Source organism: Alligator mississippiensis, chromosome 9, assembly GCF_030867095.1.
Source record: "Alligator mississippiensis isolate rAllMis1 chromosome 9, rAllMis1, whole genome shotgun sequence".
In the NCBI taxonomy this organism is placed as follows: Eukaryota; Metazoa; Chordata; order Crocodylia; family Alligatoridae; genus Alligator; species Alligator mississippiensis.
Window position 1 is genome coordinate 29,812,086 of NC_081832.1, and position 22,681 is coordinate 29,834,766.

General features: G+C 47.6%; 1 protein-coding gene across 1 annotated transcript in view; it reads right to left on the reverse strand.

Annotated features, from left to right (window-relative positions):
• Positions 1–22,681, reverse strand: part of MYH7B (myosin heavy chain 7B) — a 54,892-nt gene that overhangs the window by 26,509 nt on the left and 5,702 nt on the right. Inside the window, exons 4-18 of the mRNA XM_019490206.2 lie at positions 22,096–22,252; positions 20,637–20,664; positions 18,853–18,949; positions 17,996–18,019; positions 16,108–16,200; positions 13,974–14,037; positions 13,755–13,853; positions 9,265–9,368; positions 8,368–8,506; positions 7,061–7,179; positions 5,899–6,048; positions 5,422–5,592; positions 3,031–3,210; positions 2,809–2,941; positions 1,825–1,901 (exon numbers count right to left, since the gene is read on the reverse strand). Of these exons, the coding sequence (XP_019345751.1) occupies positions 1,825–1,901; positions 2,809–2,941; positions 3,031–3,210; positions 5,422–5,592; positions 5,899–6,048; positions 7,061–7,179; positions 8,368–8,506; positions 9,265–9,368; positions 13,755–13,853; positions 13,974–14,037; positions 16,108–16,200; positions 17,996–18,019; positions 18,853–18,949; positions 20,637–20,664; positions 22,096–22,252 (1,635 nt within the window). The remainder of the gene's footprint in view (positions 1–1,824; positions 1,902–2,808; positions 2,942–3,030; positions 3,211–5,421; positions 5,593–5,898; positions 6,049–7,060; positions 7,180–8,367; positions 8,507–9,264; positions 9,369–13,754; positions 13,854–13,973; positions 14,038–16,107; positions 16,201–17,995; positions 18,020–18,852; positions 18,950–20,636; positions 20,665–22,095; positions 22,253–22,681) is intronic.

The following is a 22,681-nucleotide window of genomic DNA, read 5'->3' on the forward strand; positions in this document are numbered from 1 at the left end:
AGTCCCTGGATCACTTGGGAAAGGGCTGTCAAAGGGCTGAATGTCATCAGCACAGTCCTTGGTGGTGATGGTGATGTACCATCTCCTTGGAATTTTTCCTGTAAAGTCAATGACAGTGAGAGCTAAGAGTGCTGGGAAAAATCTGCAGGCAGCCTTCAATCCTGACCTTTACCTCCCTATTCTTGCCTGGGATTACCCCCATGCATAGCTTTGCCAGTACCCTTCAAGCCTGATCTGCTGGTCACCGCAGCTCTACCAATGCCCCTCAATCCTCATTTTCTAGCTCTTTATTGCTTGCTCTTCAGCTACTAAAGCTTAATCTTATCCTGGAATGTTAAAGTCCTGCTATAACTTTTTAATCTGGGGACTTTGTATCCTTCCAACATCCCAAATTCTGTTCCATTGAGATGTACTAGAGGACTGCAGCCCTGTAGAAGCACTACACGGCACTCATCTGGGGTCCTCCTGAACACAGCATAGCTGTTGGACTGGACAGCACTGCTTTCAATAATGGTTTTCTCATATGTTTGAGTGGGCATGAAGAGGAAGCTACAAACTTTATTTCCATTTGTTGCCTGCCTTTGGCCCCAGGAGTGTGAGGATGGAGCCAGCTACGTTGCTCAGGCAGCCTCCTCCTCTCAAACCACCAGGTAGCCCCTGTGAACTTTGTTACACAATGCCACTACAGTGAAAGAAATTGGCAATGTTGGAGGGTACATGGGGATGGAGGGGATGGGCCCACATGGTGCAGCTCATCTTATTCAGAGTGTGGAGTGGGGAGCTAGCATGATACTAGTATATGGGGTTTCCTTTCACTTTAAGAACCAGCCCAAGCTCACTTGATGAGACTTCACCACTCTTGTGAGAAAGGCAACCTCTGTTCTGCCACCAGAGGCTGAATTCTTCTCCCACACTAAAAAGAGACATCTCATAGCAGCTACATTGCACAGTGCTAGGATTGTCAAAGGCAAAAGCCATTCCCTTGAGACTTTGAACTATTCATGAGAAAGAAAGCCAGGAAAACATCCCAGAAATGAGTTGACCCAAGAGACTTCAGCTCAGAAGCATCTCCTCTGCTTCTGGAGCTAACAGAGTTGCTGGCACCTCCCCCATCACTGCAGTGTGAAACTGTTACTGCAGGATCTGGCTTTATGTTTGGAAACCCCAATGGCTTTATTTCTAATTCACTCCCCTTGCTTCCTTGGCTCAAAGATGGACAGAGAAGCTTGGCTATGGTTGTGAGCTGGGGAGCTCAATGGAGTGTGCCCCCCGAACTAGCAAACTGCCTTAGTCATCTCTCAATACAGGAGAGCCAGGGGGCTGATTGCTCAGAGCTCTGCAAGATCCACCTTCATTTCTTCTGCCCAAGGGCTGTCCTTCCCGCAGTCAAGAGTGAGGAGAGAAGTAGCACAGACTTAAAGTGATGTTCATGTAATACATTATCTAAACATCACTGCAAGTCTTAACTGCCGCTCTCTCAATGGCGAAGAAGCTGCCAGGCACCAGGCAGCACAGACATCATGGGACAGAAACTGCACAAGCCTCACCTCACAGGAAGCTATTTTCCTCTCAGTCTAGGACCCTGGGTCCTTCACTGAGTACACAAAGATGAGAAGCAAACAGCAAGAGAATAGGGCTGTGACCCACACACTGCCTGATGGGTAGAGATGCTGAGACCAAGCTCCAAAAAAACCCACCCTCTGAGCTTTTTCCTCTCTATTATGGTTCCAAAATACCCAGGCCTATCCACAGGAACTGTTATAGGCTCTCTCTGGGACTTGTGAACAGGTTTCCCTCATGGCCTGAATGGGGGGTTGCCCTTACCTTGTGCAGCTGAGACACAGTTTGGAAGGAAGCTGCCTTCTTCCGCTTCTCCTTGATTCCTGACTTGGGTGGATCTTCTGTTAGAGTGAAACATCAGTTCATTACGTTGATAAAGTATTCCTATCTTCTATTGTGAGCATCTAATTAAGCAAGGTTTGTGTCCTTCCTGAACCATGACCTGCCATATGTACTGGGCATGGAAGATACTAACACCATTGTGGGTACTGCTAGAGGTACAACAGCTGTCCCAGGGAATGATAGGTGAGGGGAAGAGAAAGAGGTGTGAGCACATCCTAGGGCTAGTTGTGGTAGATAGTTTATGAGTGCCTGAGAACAGTTCCTGGAGGGAAGGCATTGCATGTAGGGGATGGGTGAGCACATACACAGAAGCTTGCGTCTCAGCTGGATGCATGTTCTCCTAGGAGCAGCGTGTAGGACAGAATCTCCCTTTATCACACAACATTGGGAGAATGGAGTAGCAAGTGAGTCCTGGTTCCCTTTGGTGCAAATATGAGCTAAATTCCAACAAACTTGGCCCAAGCTCAAGTTTTTCCACTTGCCCCCAGGCTTTGCTAAAAATGGTAAAAGCAACACATGACTGTGGAGCCAGCCCACAGGTAACTACAAACTTCTGTCACCCTTGCTGGTTTTATCTGGCCCTCCCCTTTGAGATTCCCCTTCATTCACATGACACCATCTGTCTCCAAAGTCACCAGAACTGTATTGCAGCACCCCTACTCCAGGGGCAAGGAGACCATACAGCACTATTAAAGCCATTCTTCCATAGGTCAGTGCAGCAGAGCAATCCCTACACCAACCAACCAACTAACCAGAAGGCCTCTTTGTGACCAAGTGATGGTCTTTTACTGTCAGAGCTGCCAGCCAACTGAAGCAGGCTGCTGTTTGCAAAGGGATGATGAAAGTATGGCCACAGAGAGAACGTAGTCTGTGTAAGGGGCAAACTGAGGCAAGGCTACATCTTACCTGAAGTGGCACTCACATAATTCTCATATACAGCAGACAGAAGCTTGTTCTGGGATTTCTGGAAGATAGCCACCACTGTCTCATTCAGGGGGTCTTTATTCTTATCCAGCCATCCAATGATATTGTAAGGTACCTGGTGCGAAAGAACAAAGGAAAGAGTAATTGCAGCCCAGCACAGGAGGCATAAACAGTGCATGGAAAAGAAAATAGCCTGAGACGTACCACTCCAGCGTAGTGCACCAGTTCAAAATGAGCCTCATATTTGCGCTTTTTATCTGGCCGCGGCTTTTGGAAGTTGGGCGACTTTCCAATGTGGTTGTCATACAGCTTGGCTTTGAAGGACATGTCAGAGGCTTTGGGGAACATGCACTCCTCCTCCAGGATGGAAAGGATTCCCAGGGGCTGCAAGACAAAGGTACCCTCAGCAGGTTGGAATTCAGCACAGCAGGAAACAGACTGCCATGTCTCTCTACCCTATTCCAGTCACAAGCATAGTCATTCCTGCCCTTGAATAGCAGGAGACTTGTTCTGTGCTACTGTCAAGAAAATGCCAAGGGTCTGTCAAAGAAGGCTGTTTCCTCATTCAGGCATATAGCAAAAAGTGATGTGGGTAGGAACCAGGGCACAAATTGTCATAATTTTTGTGCTGAAATAGTTCCATCTTTCTTTCCCATATGCCAGATGGGAAGACAATTCTAGCATGAAATTCTCCCCTAAATCTTTTGCCTGCTGCATTCCCCCTAACAAGTAAGAGTCAGGAACGGGTCAGATTTTCACAGGCCCAAAAGGGATTTTTCCCAGTTCCCACAGACTGTCAGTGAGAGCCAGGAGACTTTGGGCCCTTCAAAGCCTACTTTGTCTTGTTTGTCAGCTCCCTGCCAATGTGATTTCTCCCCAGCTGTGGAAATACTTGTACAGAGCTATTCTAAACCAGTAAGTGCCAGGCAGGAATGTGGAATCTCCAGAGGACCTAGTGAGCACTGTAGAACAAAGGTCACACTGGTGAGAGTGAGTTGTTATGCACTGCACTACTGACCTATTATGTTGTGTTGCTTGGCTGGCTGACTGATTTGGCATAGGGGTTCTTAAAGTCCTATGCAGTCTATAACAAAGAGCCAAAGGCTCCTGCTACAGAGCTCCTGCTTCTGCAGCAGAAAGGGCCTCAGGAGTCTGGTAGAGAAAGCTGCTCATTATGAACTGTCAGGGAACAGGTACTGCAGGAGTTACGTGATGCAAGCACTTACCACAGAACTAGTTATGCTGGAGTAGCACCATGGGCTACAGCCTTGCATGGGAAACAAGACAGAAGCACAGCAGAGTCCAACAGCAATAAGCCACTTTGAAACTGAATCAGGAAACACTTGCAGCATCTCAGGGAGGCACATGACAGGTAGGGGGCAGGAGCAGGGCCAGGGAGGTATATAAACACAGGCCCTGATCCAGGAGAGTCAGTCTGGTCATGGAGGCTGCTGGGGCAAGAGCTCTCCTAGTTGGCACTGGGGCTATCTTGAGGAAGGTAAATAAAGTGCTGATGCCTCACAGCAGAACATTACCTGAGGTAAGGAGAAGCCTTGTTATGCAGGCAGGTAGCCATTGCTTATGTTTGGACTGGGGTAGGGGTTGTTTATGTTTGCTAGAAAGCTTACTCTTTGGTTACTGTCAACTGGTGGTTTGTGAGTGGTTGAAAGGGGAGTGTGCAGAAGCTATGGTGGGGTGCCTGAGGGGCACATGGTGTTTTAACTCACAGTGAGGTGCCAGGGGCATGCCAGAGTTAAGAGCCTGGCTAGGGGCCATGATGCCCAAGCCAGGGCATGCCACAGGCTTAGACTTGAGAGGGAATTTAAAGTGGAGAGAGAGGGTGAAACCTAGCTTGGGCAAGGGCCAAGGTCCCAGTGACCAGGAAAGATGGAGCCAAGGCCAGGGGTCCTGTACACAAAAAGGACAGAGACAAGGGCCAGGGATCCCAGGAACCTAAGCAGGCACAGCAAGTGTATTGCCCAGAATGGGACAAAAACACCAGATTATCTGTTCAAAGATTAGATTCCAGAAGCCAGGTCAGGCACAGTAGGCCTAGGCTAAGGGAACTAGCAAAAGAAAAGGGGCTGAGGCTGGGAAGACTGAGGCCCCAGCAAGGGTCTGAGGTGGCCTGCTATTGAGTTGGAGCCAAGTGCCCACCAAAGTCATTATTTGCAAGGTATGGGCATGGCTGTAAGGGAGGTCAGAGGCAGTGATTAGCCCTTAAGGCTAATGGGCACCCTAGGGAAGGGCCCTGACAGGTCATCAGGGCCTACCTAGAGAGGGCAGGGCAGAAACCAGCAGGAGCCTAGAAGAGCTAGCTGGCATCTAGAGGAACCAGGGCTCACTCTAGGACCCACTAGACAGACTCCCTTCCAATCAAACAATTACAACCAGCCATGGCAGACAAATAAAAAGGGGAGGGCACCCTAGAGCCAGAGCTGAGTAAGGGTTGCGTAGTCACTAGGGGGTGTCAGTTACCTCTAGAGCCCAAACCTGCTTATACAGTCCAAATGGATTCCTATCTAACACTTCCTGTCTCATACACTGATGAACTTGCTAGCAGACCCTGACCTGACTCAGCATCCTATGCCTTACCTTCTCAATCAGATCAATGCAGGCTTGCAAATCCAGGCCAAAGTCAATGAAGACCCACTCAATGCCTTCCTTTTTGTATTCTTCTTGCTCCAGAACAAACATGTGGTGGTTGAAGAACTGCTGCAGTTTCTCATTGGTGAAATTGATGCACAGCTGCTCAAAGCTGTTATACTATAGGTATAAAATAAATCTCTGCTTCAACAGGAGGAGCATACAGTAGTCAAAGGAGTCACCAACCCACTCTATACTCTGGCTCTCCATGACAGTAAAGTAATTTCTAAGGACTGAGAGGAGTTATTCTGGGTAAATTAATTAACACAAGGGCTCTACTCTCCATAGAGACCTGTCTCTTCATGGAGGAAGCAAAACTCCCTCAAGGAATGGTAACTGCTCTGTCCATGTTTGGGGATCTCAGACAGTTACTATACATGCCACCCCAGCACCTTGCACAGCTACTATGCATGTCCCACAGCCCACCTCAAAGATCTCAAAGCCTGCAATGTCCAGCACTCCAATGAAGAATTGTCTGGCCAGCTTGGTGTCTAGGGTTCTGTTGATACGAGTCACCAGCCACTTAAACATACGATCATAGGTGGCTTTTGCCAAGGCCCCGACTGCGTACACCACCTGTCAGTGCAAATGAGAAAGGGCTTGTCATAGAAGTACTTGGTTCCAAAAGATTTCATTCTTTCTACACCCAGCCAGACTGGCTACTCTCAGAACTGGAGGGGGAAAGCCAGCCACAGCAAGGGAAATCACTATTCCCATCAAGGACCTTTCATGTTTGCAGCCAGTAAGTTAGGATGTGTTCTGTGTTCTTGCCCCTTATATTGTGCCTTTTGTCCTGCCTAAGGGTACATGCAGCCAGCTGAGAAGATATTGGAATGGAGCTTAGATCTGGTGTGAAATTTTCATAAGCACCCAAGTGATCTAGGAAGCAAAGTCCCAGTGACTTATTATGAGACTCGGGAGTCTTTGAAATTGAAACTTAGGCTCCTCATTCATATAAACATGTCTGAAAAGTTTACCACAGGACTGGCCTTCAGGCCTAACTCACAACACAGGCCAAGTTTCAGGGTCCATCAATGGTGCTGAAATCTCACAAGCTGCAATTGCAATATTTCAGCTCCCAATGAGCTGTTGTTTTGTTGAGGCTTCCACTATCTTAAGCCAAAATTCTCATGAGATTTTGCCTGTATTTGAAACAGAACCACAAAAATGAGGTCTCTCCCAAAGTCTGGATCCAACCTAGAGAGATCAGAAATTTGAGCCCAAGCTCTCTGCCGTTCAAAAGAGTTTGAATCAAAATTATAACCCTGACCCATGTCTATAAAATGCAGTGTCTGAAACTATTGGCCATCAAGCCACCATATTCCTTAACTTCTCTAGCATAATAACAAGGAATGATCTGTACCATTGATGAAAACCATTTGTACTTTGTTGAAAAGCCATATCTATATTTTACCCCATGGTCTTGGGACTCCCAAAGTCAGACTCTGTGAGACCACCAGAGAAGGTGAATTTTAAAGCCAAGCGCCTTGCACTGGGAATGCCACCTGAAGTCATGACTCTCTTGGGTACATATTGCTGAGATCCTAGGTAACACCGTAAGCTGGAACCATAGTCGCAATTCACTCACCTGTTCAACATTCTGACCTTTGGTCACATACTCATTTCCTACTTTCACTCTGGGATGGAGTAGCCCTTTGATGAGATCAGCTGAGCTGATTCCCATGAGATAGGCAGCCTTGTCAGCACCTGCAATGCAGTGTCAAACCATGAAGATGCCAGCGTTGGGACAGGCATACTCAAGAAATGAATGTGGACTCCTAGAGTACAGAGTCTGCTGGCTTTCACTGGGTGAAGCACCTACCCTCTATTCCTCTGGTCATGTGACGTAAAGAGGCATTCTGTGTGGGGGGTGTTTACAGGTGGACTGGTGTTGCATGTATTCCTTACTGAGGTGTTACCAATTCGGAGAAACTGTTCCAAAAGATTTGGTCCATCTTACTAGGTTTACTTTAATCCTCACAGTTTGGTGGCAAGGTGCATGCCTCCTTCCTCCTCATCCCTCCTATTGCGGCTGTACAGAGTACACAACAACTCTGCACAACAACTCTGGCAAATATTAGCATGTGACTGTTGTAGAGCTGGCATCATAATGCCCAAGATCAAGGGGGCAGAATTAAGGTTGCATATGCTACCTTCATTTCTGGATTGCTAAGTGTGCCACATTGTAGCCTTTATGATCTTTCATCTTTTACCTGGAATTTTCTTAGCTTGTTAATAAAAGAAATTAATAATACTGAGAAATTCCATGAGTGATTGCACATCCAGCAGTAAGGGCTCTTGTTGGAACTTTCATCCATTGAGTAAGGTGGCACCTATTCAGTAGATACTGTCTCATGTTAATGAGATGAGGTCCATTAAAGGGGGCAGGGGAGGAAGGAAATAAGGGAGAAGGCCAGTAAATAACAGAAGCAGGGAGTGAGTCTCATACTTCTTTCCCTCTGTATTTGCCCTCTGTGTTTTTGCTTATGCTCATTGGACTGGCAGATTCCAGACGCCTTCCTTGTGGGTTCTGGCCTTATGCCTGTCACTGTTACATCTGCATCCTCCCACTGTACCCACAGGACCGGCATCTGCCAGTGCCAATGGGCTTCTTCTCAAACAGTGTGGGGAACCTGTCTGGAAAAGTCTCCAATCCTCCACAGAATTATCCAAGAAGATCCCAGTTTGTGCACCCAGATGTGATGCTGCTGACACAAGATTGTCCTTTGAGATCATAGCCTTGTCCCCCTTATAGACCAAGAGGAGAGCCAAGCTCTGGCCCAGCTCTGTGCTATCTTGTCTGAGAGTAGGAGGAGTTCATGAATTTTGGTGGGGGTTGGCAGTGCTTGCCCACCCTTACCTAGATGCACAAAACTGCCAAGATAGCAAACTCACTTTCAGTGCCATCAGCTTCAGCCTGCTCCTCCCTCTGCTTCTGCTTGAACTTCATGTTGCCAAAGTGCATGATGGCTCCCACTATTTTATAGCAGCCATACTTCTCATCATTGCTGAAGCCCAAGATATCCATGGCATGCTGCAAAGTAACACATGCAAGGTAAGCAAATTTATACTTATCACAAAACCAATCCCCAGCAGGAAGCTTGACAGTCTGACATGCAGTGCCTCACAGCACACTAATTGCCTGGTCCAGGCTCTGTAGTGCAGATGGTTCAACGTATTCAGTCACCCTGTCATAAGGCATCCCTTGAGCTACATAGGCCACCCCACAGGTTCAAAGCCATGACTCAGGCTCCCCTGAAAACATGAGACTGGCTTAAAAGAAATGCAATGATCTGAACAACAATAAATTTGGGAGATTGGCACTTCATTTCTGGGTTTTGACTCTTTGTGGTTCCTGTGCTTCAATGGTTTCATTTTACTGCTATAATCATGAGAACGAAATTTACTCTAAAAAAATGAAAGCCAAAAGTTTCAGGCAATCACCCAATGCCAGGAAAAGGACCTTGAAAAATAGATGATGGAGAGCAAGCTTGCAACATAATCAATAAGCTTGCAACAACTGGCAATTCTGGAAAACTTTGTATCACAATTTTTTCAGTGGAAAACTTATGTTTTGTTTGTTTGGTTCTTGTGGTGAAAAGTGCCTGCTTCCTGTTTACAAAAATATTTTGGTTCTGTCAAAAAAACCCAAACTGAAAAGTTTGTGAGTTTCATGCAAAACTGTTTTGGTTTTAATTCTTACCCTATCTAAAGACCGCTCCCACAATCCCTCCCCTCTGTCTGGCTTTTGCTCCCACCCCCATTTCTCTCTCTCAGAAGCAATGTACATACATCTGTAGCCATGAGTTCCTCGCCATCATCCAGGTTGTCCACAGTTGTTACACCTTGTGAACAGAAGTGGTAGTCATAGGGGTTGAGAGAGAGCAGCAGCATGTCTGTGAGGGAAAAATAGTGAGTAAGGCCATTCTGCTCCACAGACCCTGGCCAGTATTCCCAGAGCACACTATACATGAGACTTGGGCAGCCACTAATCCTCCTCATAGACTCCAGGCCCAGCATATTCAGGTTGCTGCCTGTGGACATAGTCCCAGCTTTGAATCCATAGGGAAGCTTTCTGCCTATGGACATGGGGTGTGAGCTGTGCTTACTGCAATCTTGCAAATGCATTCTTGAAGGCTGAAGGAGATTCAGCCTCTGCCCTAACAATCCTGCCATGAAGCTCAGCAGCAGATCCAGAGGGGGCAGATGGCAGGGTTCAGAACAAAAGCTAGGAGCACTGGACTGTTTGATACTGCCCAGGGTCCCTTGAGATTCGCATTCTGTGCAACCTGTTTCATGAGGTTGGCCCTCGTGCCTACCACAGAACCCACTGCTTACAAGGCAGCTACACTCAGCAGGGCCCTCCTGCCACACTGTGCTAGCTCTGGCACCCTGCTCTCCCTTAGTGGCACACTCTCTGTTAATGCCAGAGCATTCCCGTGCCCAGTAGGGCTGTGTGAAATTTCAGCAGGAATTTTGTTTTGTTTCGAATTCGGACATCCCGGCGGTCAAAACACCTAATCTGAAATGAAATGCAAGGCTCTGAAATAGCTCCAAAATGAAACAGGCCATCCAAAACATTTTGGAAATGTTTCAAAACGTTTCAGGTGTTTCAAAGCTGTTTCGGAGTTGAGCTGTTTGTGAACTGCTCTCTGCCATTTTGCAGTTGCATCTATCTACAGCAGAAGCAGCAGCAGAAAGCAGCATCTGTAAGCTTGTGGAGCACTCCCCCAGAGCCAGCAGAGCCCATGCCAGCCCCCAGCTCCAGCCCCTGGCCCCAGCCTCCAGCCCCCAGCTCCAGCCTCCAGCCCCAGCCCCCAGCTTCTAGCCCCCAGCTCCAGCCCCTGGCCCCAGCCTCCAGCCCTCAGCCTCTCGGCTCCAGCCTCCAGCCCCTAGCTCCAGCCTCTGGCCCCCAGCCTCTCTGCTCCAGCCCCCGGCACCCAGCCCTCTTCAGTAAGTGTCCCACACTGGACTGAGGTGGCACACTCCCGGACCAAGGGGCGTGCTCACGGACTGCTACTCCTTATAGGGAACATTGGAGGAGGGTAGTGTGGTGTGGGATCATTTTGAGGTGGCAGATGATCCCAGGTATGCTATCTGTTTGCACTGCCAATATAAGACCAACCAGGGCAAGAAGAAGAAACACTTCAGCAACATGGGGATGCTGATGCATCTCACGAAGCACCACCCCCTTGCCTTTGCTCCTCCTCAGCCTGGCACCAGTGGAAGCATGCCCAAAAAGAAGTTCCCCTCTCCCTCCAAAGCTCCTGTCCTGCCGAAGCAGAGGCAGGTGACCCTGGAACAGTGGGGCAAAGGCGGACAGAAAGCAGGGCACATTGCAAAGGTGAGCAAGATCACCCAGAGCATTGGGGAGATGCTTGCTCTGGATGGCCAGCCCTTCTCCCTAGTTGAGCAGCCAGGGTTCAGACAGCTCATGGTACTTGTGACCCCATCCTACCAAGTGCCTGCATGCACCACCTTCAGCAGTGGTGCCCTCCCTGTATGAAGCATGCAGGGAGTACTTGAGGGAGGAGCTGCACAAGGCAGGTCCACAGGTGCCCTTGCATTTCACTTCCAACATATGGAGCAGCTGGGGATCATGCCTACCTCTCCCTCACAGGGCACTGGTGCAATTAGTCAGACTGTCGGTGGGCTCTTCTTCAAGCTGAGGTGATGGATGAGTCCCACACAGCAATGGAAATCATGGGGCCATGAACCGCATGGTGCAGGGGTGGCTCATTGGGAAGGGCGAGCTCACCTGCAGGTTCATGGTCACCAACAATGGAGCCAATATGGTCAAGGTGGTCTGTGATGCCAACTTTGTTGGCATCCACTGTGTGGTACACAAGTTTCACCTTGTAGTCAGGGATGCCTTGGAGAGGGACAGGGCTTCCAGTGATGGCGCCATCACAACTGGCCATCTCATTTCAGAGTGCAGGAAGGTGGTGGGCTATTTCCACCGGAGCATCAAGGGGGGCAAAATGTTGTGGGACAAACAGGCAGAGCTGAGCGTTCTGCAGCACAAAATCATCCAGGATGTGAAGACTCGATGGAACTCCACATACCTGATGCTGGAAAGGCTGGTGGAGCAACAGAAGGACATCCATGAGATGGCCTTGCTTGGGGAGATTGGGATCAGTGGCCTGCTTAACAAAACAGAGTGGGATACCATCTCCCAGATCTTAGTGGTCCTCAAATCATTCCTCAAGGCCACTGAGACCATCAGCACTCCTTAGCCAGCTTATCCCTATAGTGATGCCCTCCTTAGCCAGCTTATTCCCATAGTGAGGGAACTTGAGAACCAAATGCAGAAGCTGCAGGGGATTGATGTTCTTGGCTGGGGCCAGCTGCTGTCACCAGAGGTGCAGGCACTGGTGAAGTGGCCGAGGGAGGGAAATGAAGAAATGCCTCGATCCGTTGTGGTCCAATCCGGTCCGTGTGCTGGCAACTGTGTGCGACCCAAGGATGAAGGGGAGCATGTGCGCCAGCAAAACCCTGGATCACTGGACAGAGGTGCTGGTGAACAGTGTCTGGGAGGCAGAAGGGCACAGGCAGGGGGACGTGGAGGAGGGGGATCCACTTTCCCGTGATAGCACTCCCAGCAGCAGCCGTTTTGGACAGCTCTATGAAACACCAAAACGAAACACTGTTCCTCCAAAACTGAAATGAAACACAGGCATTTCACACAGCCCTAGTGCCCAGCCACTCCTCCTGTCCTGGTCTTATTCCTACTTGCCTTGTGAATCTTTTGCTCCGCACATCACATTACTGTACACCTAGGCTGGCCCTGAAGCACTGTATGTATCACCTTATCCCACTACAAGGAAATGGTTTACTGACTCTGTGCCCTGGCAGTGGCAGGAGGGCTGCAAGCCTGTGTGGCTGAGGTGAAAAGCTGGAGAGCTCAAGCCTCTTTGCTTAATTGGTCAGGATGGCAGCTGGGCAAGGAATTTCCCAACGAAAGGGGTTTCATCAGAAAATGCTGGTTTGTCAAAAGCAAATCTTACTGTAGGAACTGGCCATGTTAATGGAACTTTTGTTGGGAAGGTTCCCACATCTGGGACATTTCTGGTCCCACCAGTGTGATGCCCCAGAGCTTAGCCCCTGGTCTGCCTGATCCTAATCAGGAGCTTGAGCTGCACCTCATTGCAGGTGAGTGTGGTGTCCACTGACACCGTGGCTATTTTAGGGCCCTGGTGACTTTGCTTTTTACACAAGAAATTTCCCAAGATCTCAGGTTCATCCTGCTGCAGAACAGGGATGCTTTGAAACCCCACTGATTTTTGAAAGAATTGATAGCCAGGATAGAAAGAAGCATAGCTGGGTGTGATTCCAGATGGGTCTTGTCTGCTACCTCAGCTGTAGCTGTTTTTCGTGGGATTAGCTTGTTGGTCAGTCCCTGTAAGCCCTGGCTGCCTCTGGGAAAAGCACATTTCTGCTAGAGCTGCCTCTCTCCTTTGCTGTCTTGGGAACACTGCCCAGCTGAAGACTGATTTAGATGTGGCCATCCATGACCATGTGACCATCAGATAAGATTACTGCTCTGCACAGCTCTCCAGACCTGCCTAATAAGGTATTGTTTGTGATCCAGCAGCAGGCTCAATAGGCAGTAGCCAAGAGATTTATCACTCCTGAGGGGCATATCAAGCATCTTGCTCCAGTGTGCAAATGTTTCCCCTGCCACTTCCTGTTAAATGGCACCTGGAATGCAGAACTGCTCAGTGTATTTCAAGTGAGAGTATGGCAGGGTCAGATGAGATCATCTGGGAGACTCCAGAGGATCTGTCTACACTGTTATCTCTGCTGTAACTACAGCTCAGGTAGTCAAACCCAGGCTGGTTTAAACCAGCTACTCGGGTACTGCCAGCAACCTGTGTCAGCCCTGAGCTCAGAGTGGACTGCAAATCTCCACAGCTCCTCACAGCTAATGAAATCTATAGGTGGCCAGGCCCCACTGAGCTCCATGTTGCTGTTGTACTAATTTAACTCAGTGCCAGGATGTTTGTATGAGCTCTAGTCTAACAGTGCAGACAACCCCTAAGTATTTATTTATCTGTCCCCAAGACGTTCACTTGAAGAGCTCATGTCAGTCTCCCCTCTTCTCAACTCATATGTCAGGTGGCAGCATTGAACCATTACAGGAGGATGTAGCCGCACTGGGAGCTGGGATTTCTCATTGCCTCTGAAAATCAGACTAAACGAGCTTCCGTTTAGTTTCCTGTATTTCCTGCTATATGGATTGATGCTCTGATTCTTCTTCCTCTTCCCCTGAACTTCCTTACCTTGGAGCTCTGGTTTCTTCCCAGATAGGATCTGGTAGTAGATGTGGTAGCTTCTCTCTCCAGGTTGCTGGAAAATCACTCTTGATTTTTCCAGCAAGTCTAGAAACAGACAGGGCAGAAGAGGTTAGGGTTTCTCTGAAACAAATCCAGTGCTAATGCTAAAACAGAGAAACAAATTTGCAGCCAAACTGTGTCTTTTGCTGCTAGTTATTTACTCACATATGTCAATATCAGCAGAGGCCAGCTTCCCAGAGGGGCCAAAATGGATTCGGATGAACTTGCCCTAGAAAACATTCAGAGGGAGGGATGTAAGCTCTGGGTCTGGGTAAATGAACAAAGGCAGGTACAATCATAAACCTCTGTCCTTTGAGGTGGCCACTCTTAGAAATAGGAGGTGGCTGGAGGGTGCTAACTGCCTCTCTGCTTTCTGCTAATACAGCATATTTCATTAGGTTCAGTGCAGATTGTGTGGCCTGCAGTGCTCAGAATGTTGGATGAGAGGGACTCATGGCTCCTTCTGGCCTTAAAGTCTAGAAACGTAGGAATCTGACTTGCAGTGAAGTAATCCTTGCCTTAGATTTGCTTCCCTGTATTTTGCTCTCTTGCAGAATGCAGCACTTGGTGTTTTTGTAGAAGTCTGTGATGCTCTACCCACAGCACTAATTAGCTGTGGAATTATGGGGCTTGCAACAGCTGATTGTAGGCCTGTGCAAAGCGGCTAGTATTCGCTTCAGATTCGGATTTGGCGGATTTGGGGGACAGTGGTTCGATTCAGTGATTCGAATCACTGTCCTGATTCGATTTGGCCACATCTCCAAGTCAGCCAGGCCAGGCCCATCCCCTACCCCTCTCCCAGCCCAGCAATGGCCGCCCCTCCCACCCCAGCTCCTGGCACTTGGGGAAAAAAAAGCCCCGGCTCAGCAGGTGCTGCAGGGTGGGGGTTATCCCCACTGCCCCCCACTACCCTAAGCTGCATGGGGGGGCTCTGCATGAGCCCCTGAACCACCACCCCTGCTCCCTCATGGGTGCCCTGCATGGGTCAGCTCCAGCCCTTTAAGAAAAAAAAAAAACCTGAAGAAACCCCAGGACTCATGGCTCTTGCTAGCAGGGAGCGATCCCTTCTGCCCTGTGCCATGTCAGGGCTCTGTAGGAGCCCCCAAAACCCTGAGGAGCTTTGGGGAACCAGGAGCGGTGAGTCCTGGAGCTTTTCTCGGCTTTTTTGTTTTCTTAAATGGCCAGAGCCCCGGCAGGCAGGGCAGCCATGGTGGGGGGCCGAGGGGGCTGATGCAGAGCCCCCCATGCAGCATGGGGCAGTGGGGATTGCCTCCTGCCCCGCAGCACCCAGTGATCACTGGGGCTTTTTTTTTTAAGTACGGAGCTGGAGTGGGCGGGGGCAGCCATGGGGGGCTGGGGGAGCAGGCGGGAGTTGGGGGGGGCTGGCACAGGTTCCCCCATGGTCCCCTCCCCCTTCCCTCAGCTTCACCTCCCCTCCCCCACCCCTAGTACTTACCAGCTCAGAGTGGCTGTAACTCACTGCTGCAGCCACCAGGGCCAGCCTGAATCATCAAAGCTCTCTGAATCTTTGCCAAAGATTTGGAGAGCTTTGAATTGATTTGGACCTATAAATTGGTCCCTGGATTCGATTCGGAGATAAGGCCACCGAATCTCCTCCAAATCAAATCACTACCCGAAGCTTTGCACAGCTCTAGCAGATTGTCTCCCTAAAGGTCAGAACAACCCACAACGCTCCCAGGCATTGGGAATCCAGAGAGGACTGGGAATTTGCTGCTGCAGCTGCCATCTCCAGTGCACGGTTATGGATATATAAGGGCCCCAGTGGCTGAACAAGCCCTGTGAGCTACAGAAGAGCCAGAGACTGGGCTTGATGAAGGGACAGCTGCACTGCTAAGGGCGTACATTTGATCAGTGCATTGGGGCATTTCAGGCTGTTATGATAAGCAGCCTCAGTTCTTCCTGTTTTCCCTTCATGCTGGATCTTTCCTAATATTGCCAGTTGCCCTCCAGGGCCTGATGCAATCTGAATTGGGCCTGGCATCCCACTCCTTGCAAGCCTCCTGTTTTAGAGCCAGAGATTTAGCTAGTATCAATTTAAGTCAGTGCACTACTTCAATGGACTGAAATCAGAGATTTACACCAGCAGAGGGTCTCATGCCCTATAGTCAAACCATACAAAGAGTGAGAGTTACTAATCATGGAAATGATTTGTTCTGCCTATATGAAGTAGCTCCACAAAACACATGGTAGATGCAGGTAGGTTCATGTATATGCAACTACAGATTTATTGTATATATAATTACCATATATTATCCAATATATATTGCAAAATACTTACAAAGCGTGAAGAGTTGTCATTTCTCAAGGTTTTGGCATTGCCAAAGGCTTCCATAGCTGGATTAGCCTCAATGACTTGATCTTCAAGGGTTCCCTAGAAACACAACCAGAGGAAGTTTGTTGCTGCACATAGTGGGAAGGATCCATCCCTAATGCTACAGACGGACATGATGCAAGGTTGATTACCTGCTTACCTTCACTCTATGCTGCTCTCATAAGATACTTGTAAGGTCATGTTACCCTGCAGCCTGGGACAGGCTAGAGCCTGCCTGCCTTCTTAGGATATCTTATTTGTACTTAATGTAGAGAACAATGAGAACTGAAGGCCATGAATTCTGTGGCATTCTCCACCCCTTACCCCTTATCTGTATGTGAAATTCCCTAGTCCTGTTGGCTAGAAAGGGAGCTACACAGTGGAAACGGATGACAGGAAGGGGAAGTCTGCCACTGATACTCCTAAAGATTGCAATCTCTAGCAAGCTTTTAGTTATAGCCGTCCTCTCCCTCCAACACCTGAGTAGTGGGAGTCATGATACTAAAAGAACCTGGTTTTGCACCTGGTGAATGTAGCTTCAGAAAGATCATGACAGTTGGTGGAAGGGGCAAAGGAGGAAGGAGATAATTGTGATTTTTTTTCAATGATACCTAGCAATCCCAGCCCTCCAAGCCAACAATAATGTACAGTAAACAAAGAAGAATTGCAGGCAAATGATTTGCTAATTATAAAGTAGAATCAAAATTTTAAATATATATCAATAACTTAACAGTGAAATAAATCTTAATAGACTGCTCTATGAAAGAGGAAACTAGACTGTGGAACTTACACTTACAAACCTTAAAGGACAGGAAGTTGGGAAACACAAAGTACATCAAACGACTGTAACTATACCCATGGATTCTGGCCTCCTTTTCATCCCAAATCCTGTCACAGTGCCCCCAGCTTCTGTCTTTCATACACACTGCTGCATAGCTCCCTTGCCCCCTACTATTCTAGGCATAAAATGTATATAATTTACTCACTATACTTCATAGACTTGCCCAAAATTCAGCTTCTGATCCCTTCCTAATACACTCCCTTCACACAACATGCTGGGCATTTTACAGCCACATTCACCACTTACTAGCCATGTCCCTGGGCTTGCAGATACTCTGCATCTTATACCCCACTGAAATTATATGAGGGAGAGAAGCCTGGATGAGGCAGAGAAGAAGAGAAGCTGGTTTTGTCTCAGGTTTGGGATTGCTTGCACTTTTTCCCCAGATAAATTCATCCTGCCTTACTGACACCACTTCCAGAAACACGTCAGGGAATCACAACCCTTTCATTGCATGGCTTTTTATCTAATGCCAGAGTGTTTTACTACATAGTACTGTGCTGTGGAGGGAGGATTGCCAAAGCACAGTATATTGGTTTAGTACGGATCTGTGTCCTTGGAGCAGTAATGGGATCCTGTACAAAGATGACACTTTAGGTCCTTTATGTGATTTGCTGTGATTGTAAATTGATCTGTTTATTCAGCACCTCTACTGCCTCTCCGAACTCCATCCCCTACACTATATACAGAAACAATGACTTATCAGTACAATGGATTTACCAGTTCTAGGGTCATCTCAGCTCCTATAACATCATTTTCTTGGTATAAAACATCTAGATATTTCACAAAAACAAAACTCAGTAGTGTGCAGAGGGATTTACCGGTAATTTTGTTCTCACCAGTTTTATAATGAAGACACTTCCCTAATGCAATAGGGTTATTCCTGACTTGCCCTGTCATAAGTGATATCAGAACCAAGTCAAACAACTCTCTAACATAGGTAGGAATTAAGGTGCTGCTTTAGAATTCGGTTCTCAGACTTGAGGACAGGAACCCTGTTTCTTGTAAACTTACCCCAGTTTTAGTGGCAGGAGCTTGCTAGAGAAAGAAAAGACAACTGCCTTTAGAATTCAAGATAAGACAGGTCAGAATCACATGAAAGCATCATCAGAAAAGCAGGATGTTAAAATTTAGTTACTAAAAATGTCCAAAAGGTTGAAGGATTAAAATAAACAAAAAATACAACAAAAAGATGTTAAAGAGATTAGGTCAAGAAAAAGAAGAAAAGCAACAAAAAGCTAGAACAGTTAAATCCAAATCCAGAGAAGAGGAAAGGAAAACAATGCTGAAAACTTGCTTGGCTAATACCAAAAGCAACCAGTTTGCTTCTGTGAAGGAAAAGCAGGCTGGAGCTTCAAGCATCCACAAGAAATAAGGAACAGTAAGGGTAGCTCAAAAATAGTCAACACCAAAGAAATACAAGAAAGAATCAAAACAAGAGCAGGAAAAAAAAATGCAAGATGGAAAAGTATCAAAATTAACAAAAGAGCAAAAAAAGGAAGAAGAAAAAAGAAAAGCAGAAAGCAAGGCTTAAAAGAGGCAGGAATGGAAATGGCCATGAGGTCAGTTCCCTTTTCACTTCTGAAAAAGAAAATCTGTTGGGGTGGAGTTGGCAGGCACCTCCAACTACCTCTGTGCACCTGAACCATTTGGTGCTGCCACTTAAAATTCCATTTCTCTATGAGCAGTTGTTTCAAACCTTGCTTGTTCAAAAGGCAAAGGAAAAGCAAAGTCCTGGCAGATCCTGATCCACGCATGCCTCCAAATCCCAAAAGGATAAAAGAAAAATTAAAAAGGAAAGAGAAAGAAAAAACAAAAGAAGAAGAAAGAAAAAAGGAACAGAAGAAGTTTCTGTCAAACAAGGGCCTTACTGTTTTCTTGCCTGGTGTGTCGCCCAAGGCTGCGACAATGGCAAAGTACTGAATAACCCTCTTGGTGTTTACAGTCTTACCAGCACCAGATTCTCCGCTTAGGGTAACAGAAATACACAGATCAAGAAAATGAGGCAGAAACAAGCAACACTTTACACAGAGACTTTACAAGAGAAAACAAGAGAATGGCCCAGATACCCACTAGCAGTGTCGCATAAGAAAAACAAAACTTCAGGGCACTGTCACAACCCTTGGTCTCTGCTGATTTTATGGTGGACTGAACAGGAGTCAGTGGCTTTGTCTGTAAAGGGGTTCCTAGCCAAGGCAACAGCACCATCAACAGCAATACAGGAAAGCAGAACTGCTGGAATTTGCAATGAAGTAACTTGATCTGATATGTACCTGGACTCTGCCATTCTACATTAAGAGTTGTCACTGGGGCAGCTCCATTGGGGGCAGCTATCAAAGGGCTGGGATACCTGGGCAAACCCTCCATGCACACAAAGGCAATTGCTTCCTGGGGCCTGGTGCAGAAGGACTGCCCTTCCCCAGAGCCAATGCAGACTGTTCCTGGCCTCTGTCGATTTTTGTCATGAAGTGCATGTCTGTGGACCCAGCAGTTCTGGGGGTCACTGAGGAACCATTCTCTTTCTGTACATTCTCAGACATTTTCACCTACATGCATAGTGCATTGGATTGGGGAGAGGGGCTTCTATCCAGAGTAAGCTCATTCCATTTAGTACAATGACTCAGGATTATGGGGCCCCTAGAGGCCAGGTGAGTGCCAGGAACTGAATATCTGTAACACATAGGCTGTTCACGCTGCCCTTTGCACAGTCCTCTGGCACTGGCTCTCTGGAAGGTCTTGCAGTGATTTCATTCCTATAGTTAGCTGCTCTCCTATTGTAATCCCAGATCACAAAGAGCAGGGCTATGGGAGACCGGAGAGGGAATGGAGCCTCTACAGGACAAGAGCCAAGCATCTCTGTCTTAGCCCTTTCATTACCTAATTAGGCTATGGCTGAGGCTAAGAATGTCAGTGGCTCCTGGCAGCAGGGTACGGTCCTTCAGAGCACTTTATATAGCCCTTATCTATGTGTCACTTAAAATTAACCTGGCCTGCCTCCTCCCCAATCATGCACCTGATCTTGGCCTCCTGCCTCATCACCCACTCGCCTCAGCTTTTGCCTTCCACATTGTCCACCCTGGCCTTGCCCATATCCTTACATTTCCAGACAGAAACATTAAGGAACATGTGTGTTAGTCCCAGAGGACAATGCCTTTACTTTCCCAGCTTCAGCTTAGCCCCCAGCATCTATGTTGTGGAAATACTTTGCTTCCTGGTGGCAGGGTAGAGTCTACTGGTAAGGTTGAACAAGAATTGGATGAGCAATCTCCATCTGGGCAGCTTCTGGCAGCTGTGATGGGTGCATGAAAGAGATGTATTCTGGGGTGCTAGCATGTGGTTGGGTCTGACAGGGGCCTTATGAGGAACTGGGTGGCTTTGACAGCTGGAAAGCACCCAGTGCAATTTAGGACTCATAGGATGAGGTGTCACTTTTTTGTGGGGGAGGATGCTTGTCCCTGGATAAATCCTGGCCTCCCTTGGAGGTTGGAACAAGATATGGGAGCATAAAGGGCTGTTAGCAACCCTAATAACTACTTGTACAACTCATTTTTTGGGGGGGGGGGGGGAGGGGGGGCTGGGGAGGAGAATTGGGCCTCAGGCATTTAAGCTAAAGACACTGGCTGTGAAGGCAGAGAAAGCAGCATGGGTTACTTACGTGATGAGCATTGACTGATTCTCACGATCTGGAAGAGATGGAGTAGATGTTAGACTGGAATGTGCTAGGATGGATGTAACAAGAAAGAGCCCTGAAAATTCCCCATTGCCTATCACACATACATGTCGAGGCATCTTCCCTTCATTCACAGAAATTCCCTGGCTGGACACTGTGCATCTGGCTTAGTGCTGTGAAGCCTTCCCAATCAGAAAGAACCCCAGTGTAGTTCCTGTGCTTCCAGACTGCATGTAGAAGCTGTGTGGGAGTGGCAGCCATGCTGGGATCGATTCTATTGTCTTTACATTTCTAAGGGGGTTCTTTTTTAATCTGATGAGCCTGTGGCTCTTTCTTTAGATTGGGTACTGATGGCAAGAGCTCAGACCCAGTTTGGTGTGCTCCCTCCACAGACTGCCCAGAAAAACAAGCTAGTGCCACTGAAATCCTCTTTGTCCTCTCCTGCTTAGGGTTTCAGTTACATAGTTTACTGGTTACTTCCCCTATTAAAAGGCTGTTCTGCAGTGTCACTGGAAACCTGGTTCAAGACGTAGCTGGGAAGCAGCCAGACATCAGGATGAAGTACAGTTATATATGGAGAGACAGTTTCTAAAGCCCACTCAGGCTCTGCTTATTCTGGATGAAATGTGCTATGTAATTTTTATTATTTTTAATAAATGCCATTTGTGTTGGTCCAACCCACTGTTATGGTTCAGTGATAAAATCCTTGTCTGCCACATGGGAGACCTGGTTCGATGACTGGATGCACACATAACTACAGCATCAAGGCACCAACTGTCCAGACCCAGTTTGGCCTTTGGATGCTGTCTCAATGGTCTAAATGGGGGAAGCAAGGTCTGGGCAGCCTCCAATCCTCCATATTCTTGTCTAGGCATACGCATCAAAGGTCCTGGTGATGTTTCATACATACACCATGATCCAGAAAGATCGACAAGTTGCCTGCCTAGTACTGGTCCAAAACCACAAGGTTCTGATCCAGATCCAGGTGGCTGCCTTTGTTCTGGGCTTGGGTCTACCCCAGTATCTAGAGTTGCCAACCTTCCAAGATTGCCCCAGAGTCTCCAGGAATTAGACATAAATCTCCAGGAGACTGCTGAGAGTCACCCAGGAGATAAATTATAGGGCATTGATTAAATTAAATATTAAATGTTGAATCTGATTTATACAGCAATCCAGGTAATGGTTTTTGAAATGTAACAGTAATGTGCATTTGCCTTCCTTACATAAAATCTGTGCACTGTAATTAATGTCATTACATCATGTGATGAAACCTCTTGTTACAGATTCAGAGTTGGCAACCCTACCCATATCTGTTGTTATGTCTTAGATTTTTCTTGTGAATGGATTTTAGTGTATCACCAGGCTTCCCTTCCTCACTGTGCAAAGATGGACACCTGTCTCAGTGGAGAGAAGGCAGGGATGTGAGGAAAGCTGACAGACTTACTGCGCAACATGTCATTGTAGGCATTGTCTGCAATGGAGTAGATGTGGGGTGGGACCTCAGACCTCCGCTTTCCCTTGTAGACTGCTACCACAGGGGCAGTGTAGACTGGAAGCCACTTATATGGGTTTATAGTGACGCAGAATAATCCTGAATAGGTCTGAGGACAGAAGGAAGGTGTGTGAATGAAGGATAACACACCTGCCTCCATATAGAAGAAAGACTGTGCAAAGTCCCTGCATTTCACTCAGAAATTTCACTCTGCATTTCACTCACTTGCACACTGGAAACAAGGAGACCTGCCTACCCCAGGCTTCACTGGTGGTCTTTCAGATACCAGGGATGCAAGTGGCCTTAATAGTACAAATGTGCCTATGATACCAACCTACTTACCTGGATGGTGATATTCTACTGCTATCCCCTGGGCAGCTGATTTTCCAATCACTAACCTCCCCTCTACCTGGATAGCTGACCTTAACAATAACAGCTCTTTTAAAATGCCTTTTTCAACTATGACACCTCCCTGAGGCTGGTAGCCTTACTAATGGTGTTCCGGGAGGTTGACTTTAGGGTATCTAGAAGTCCTTTC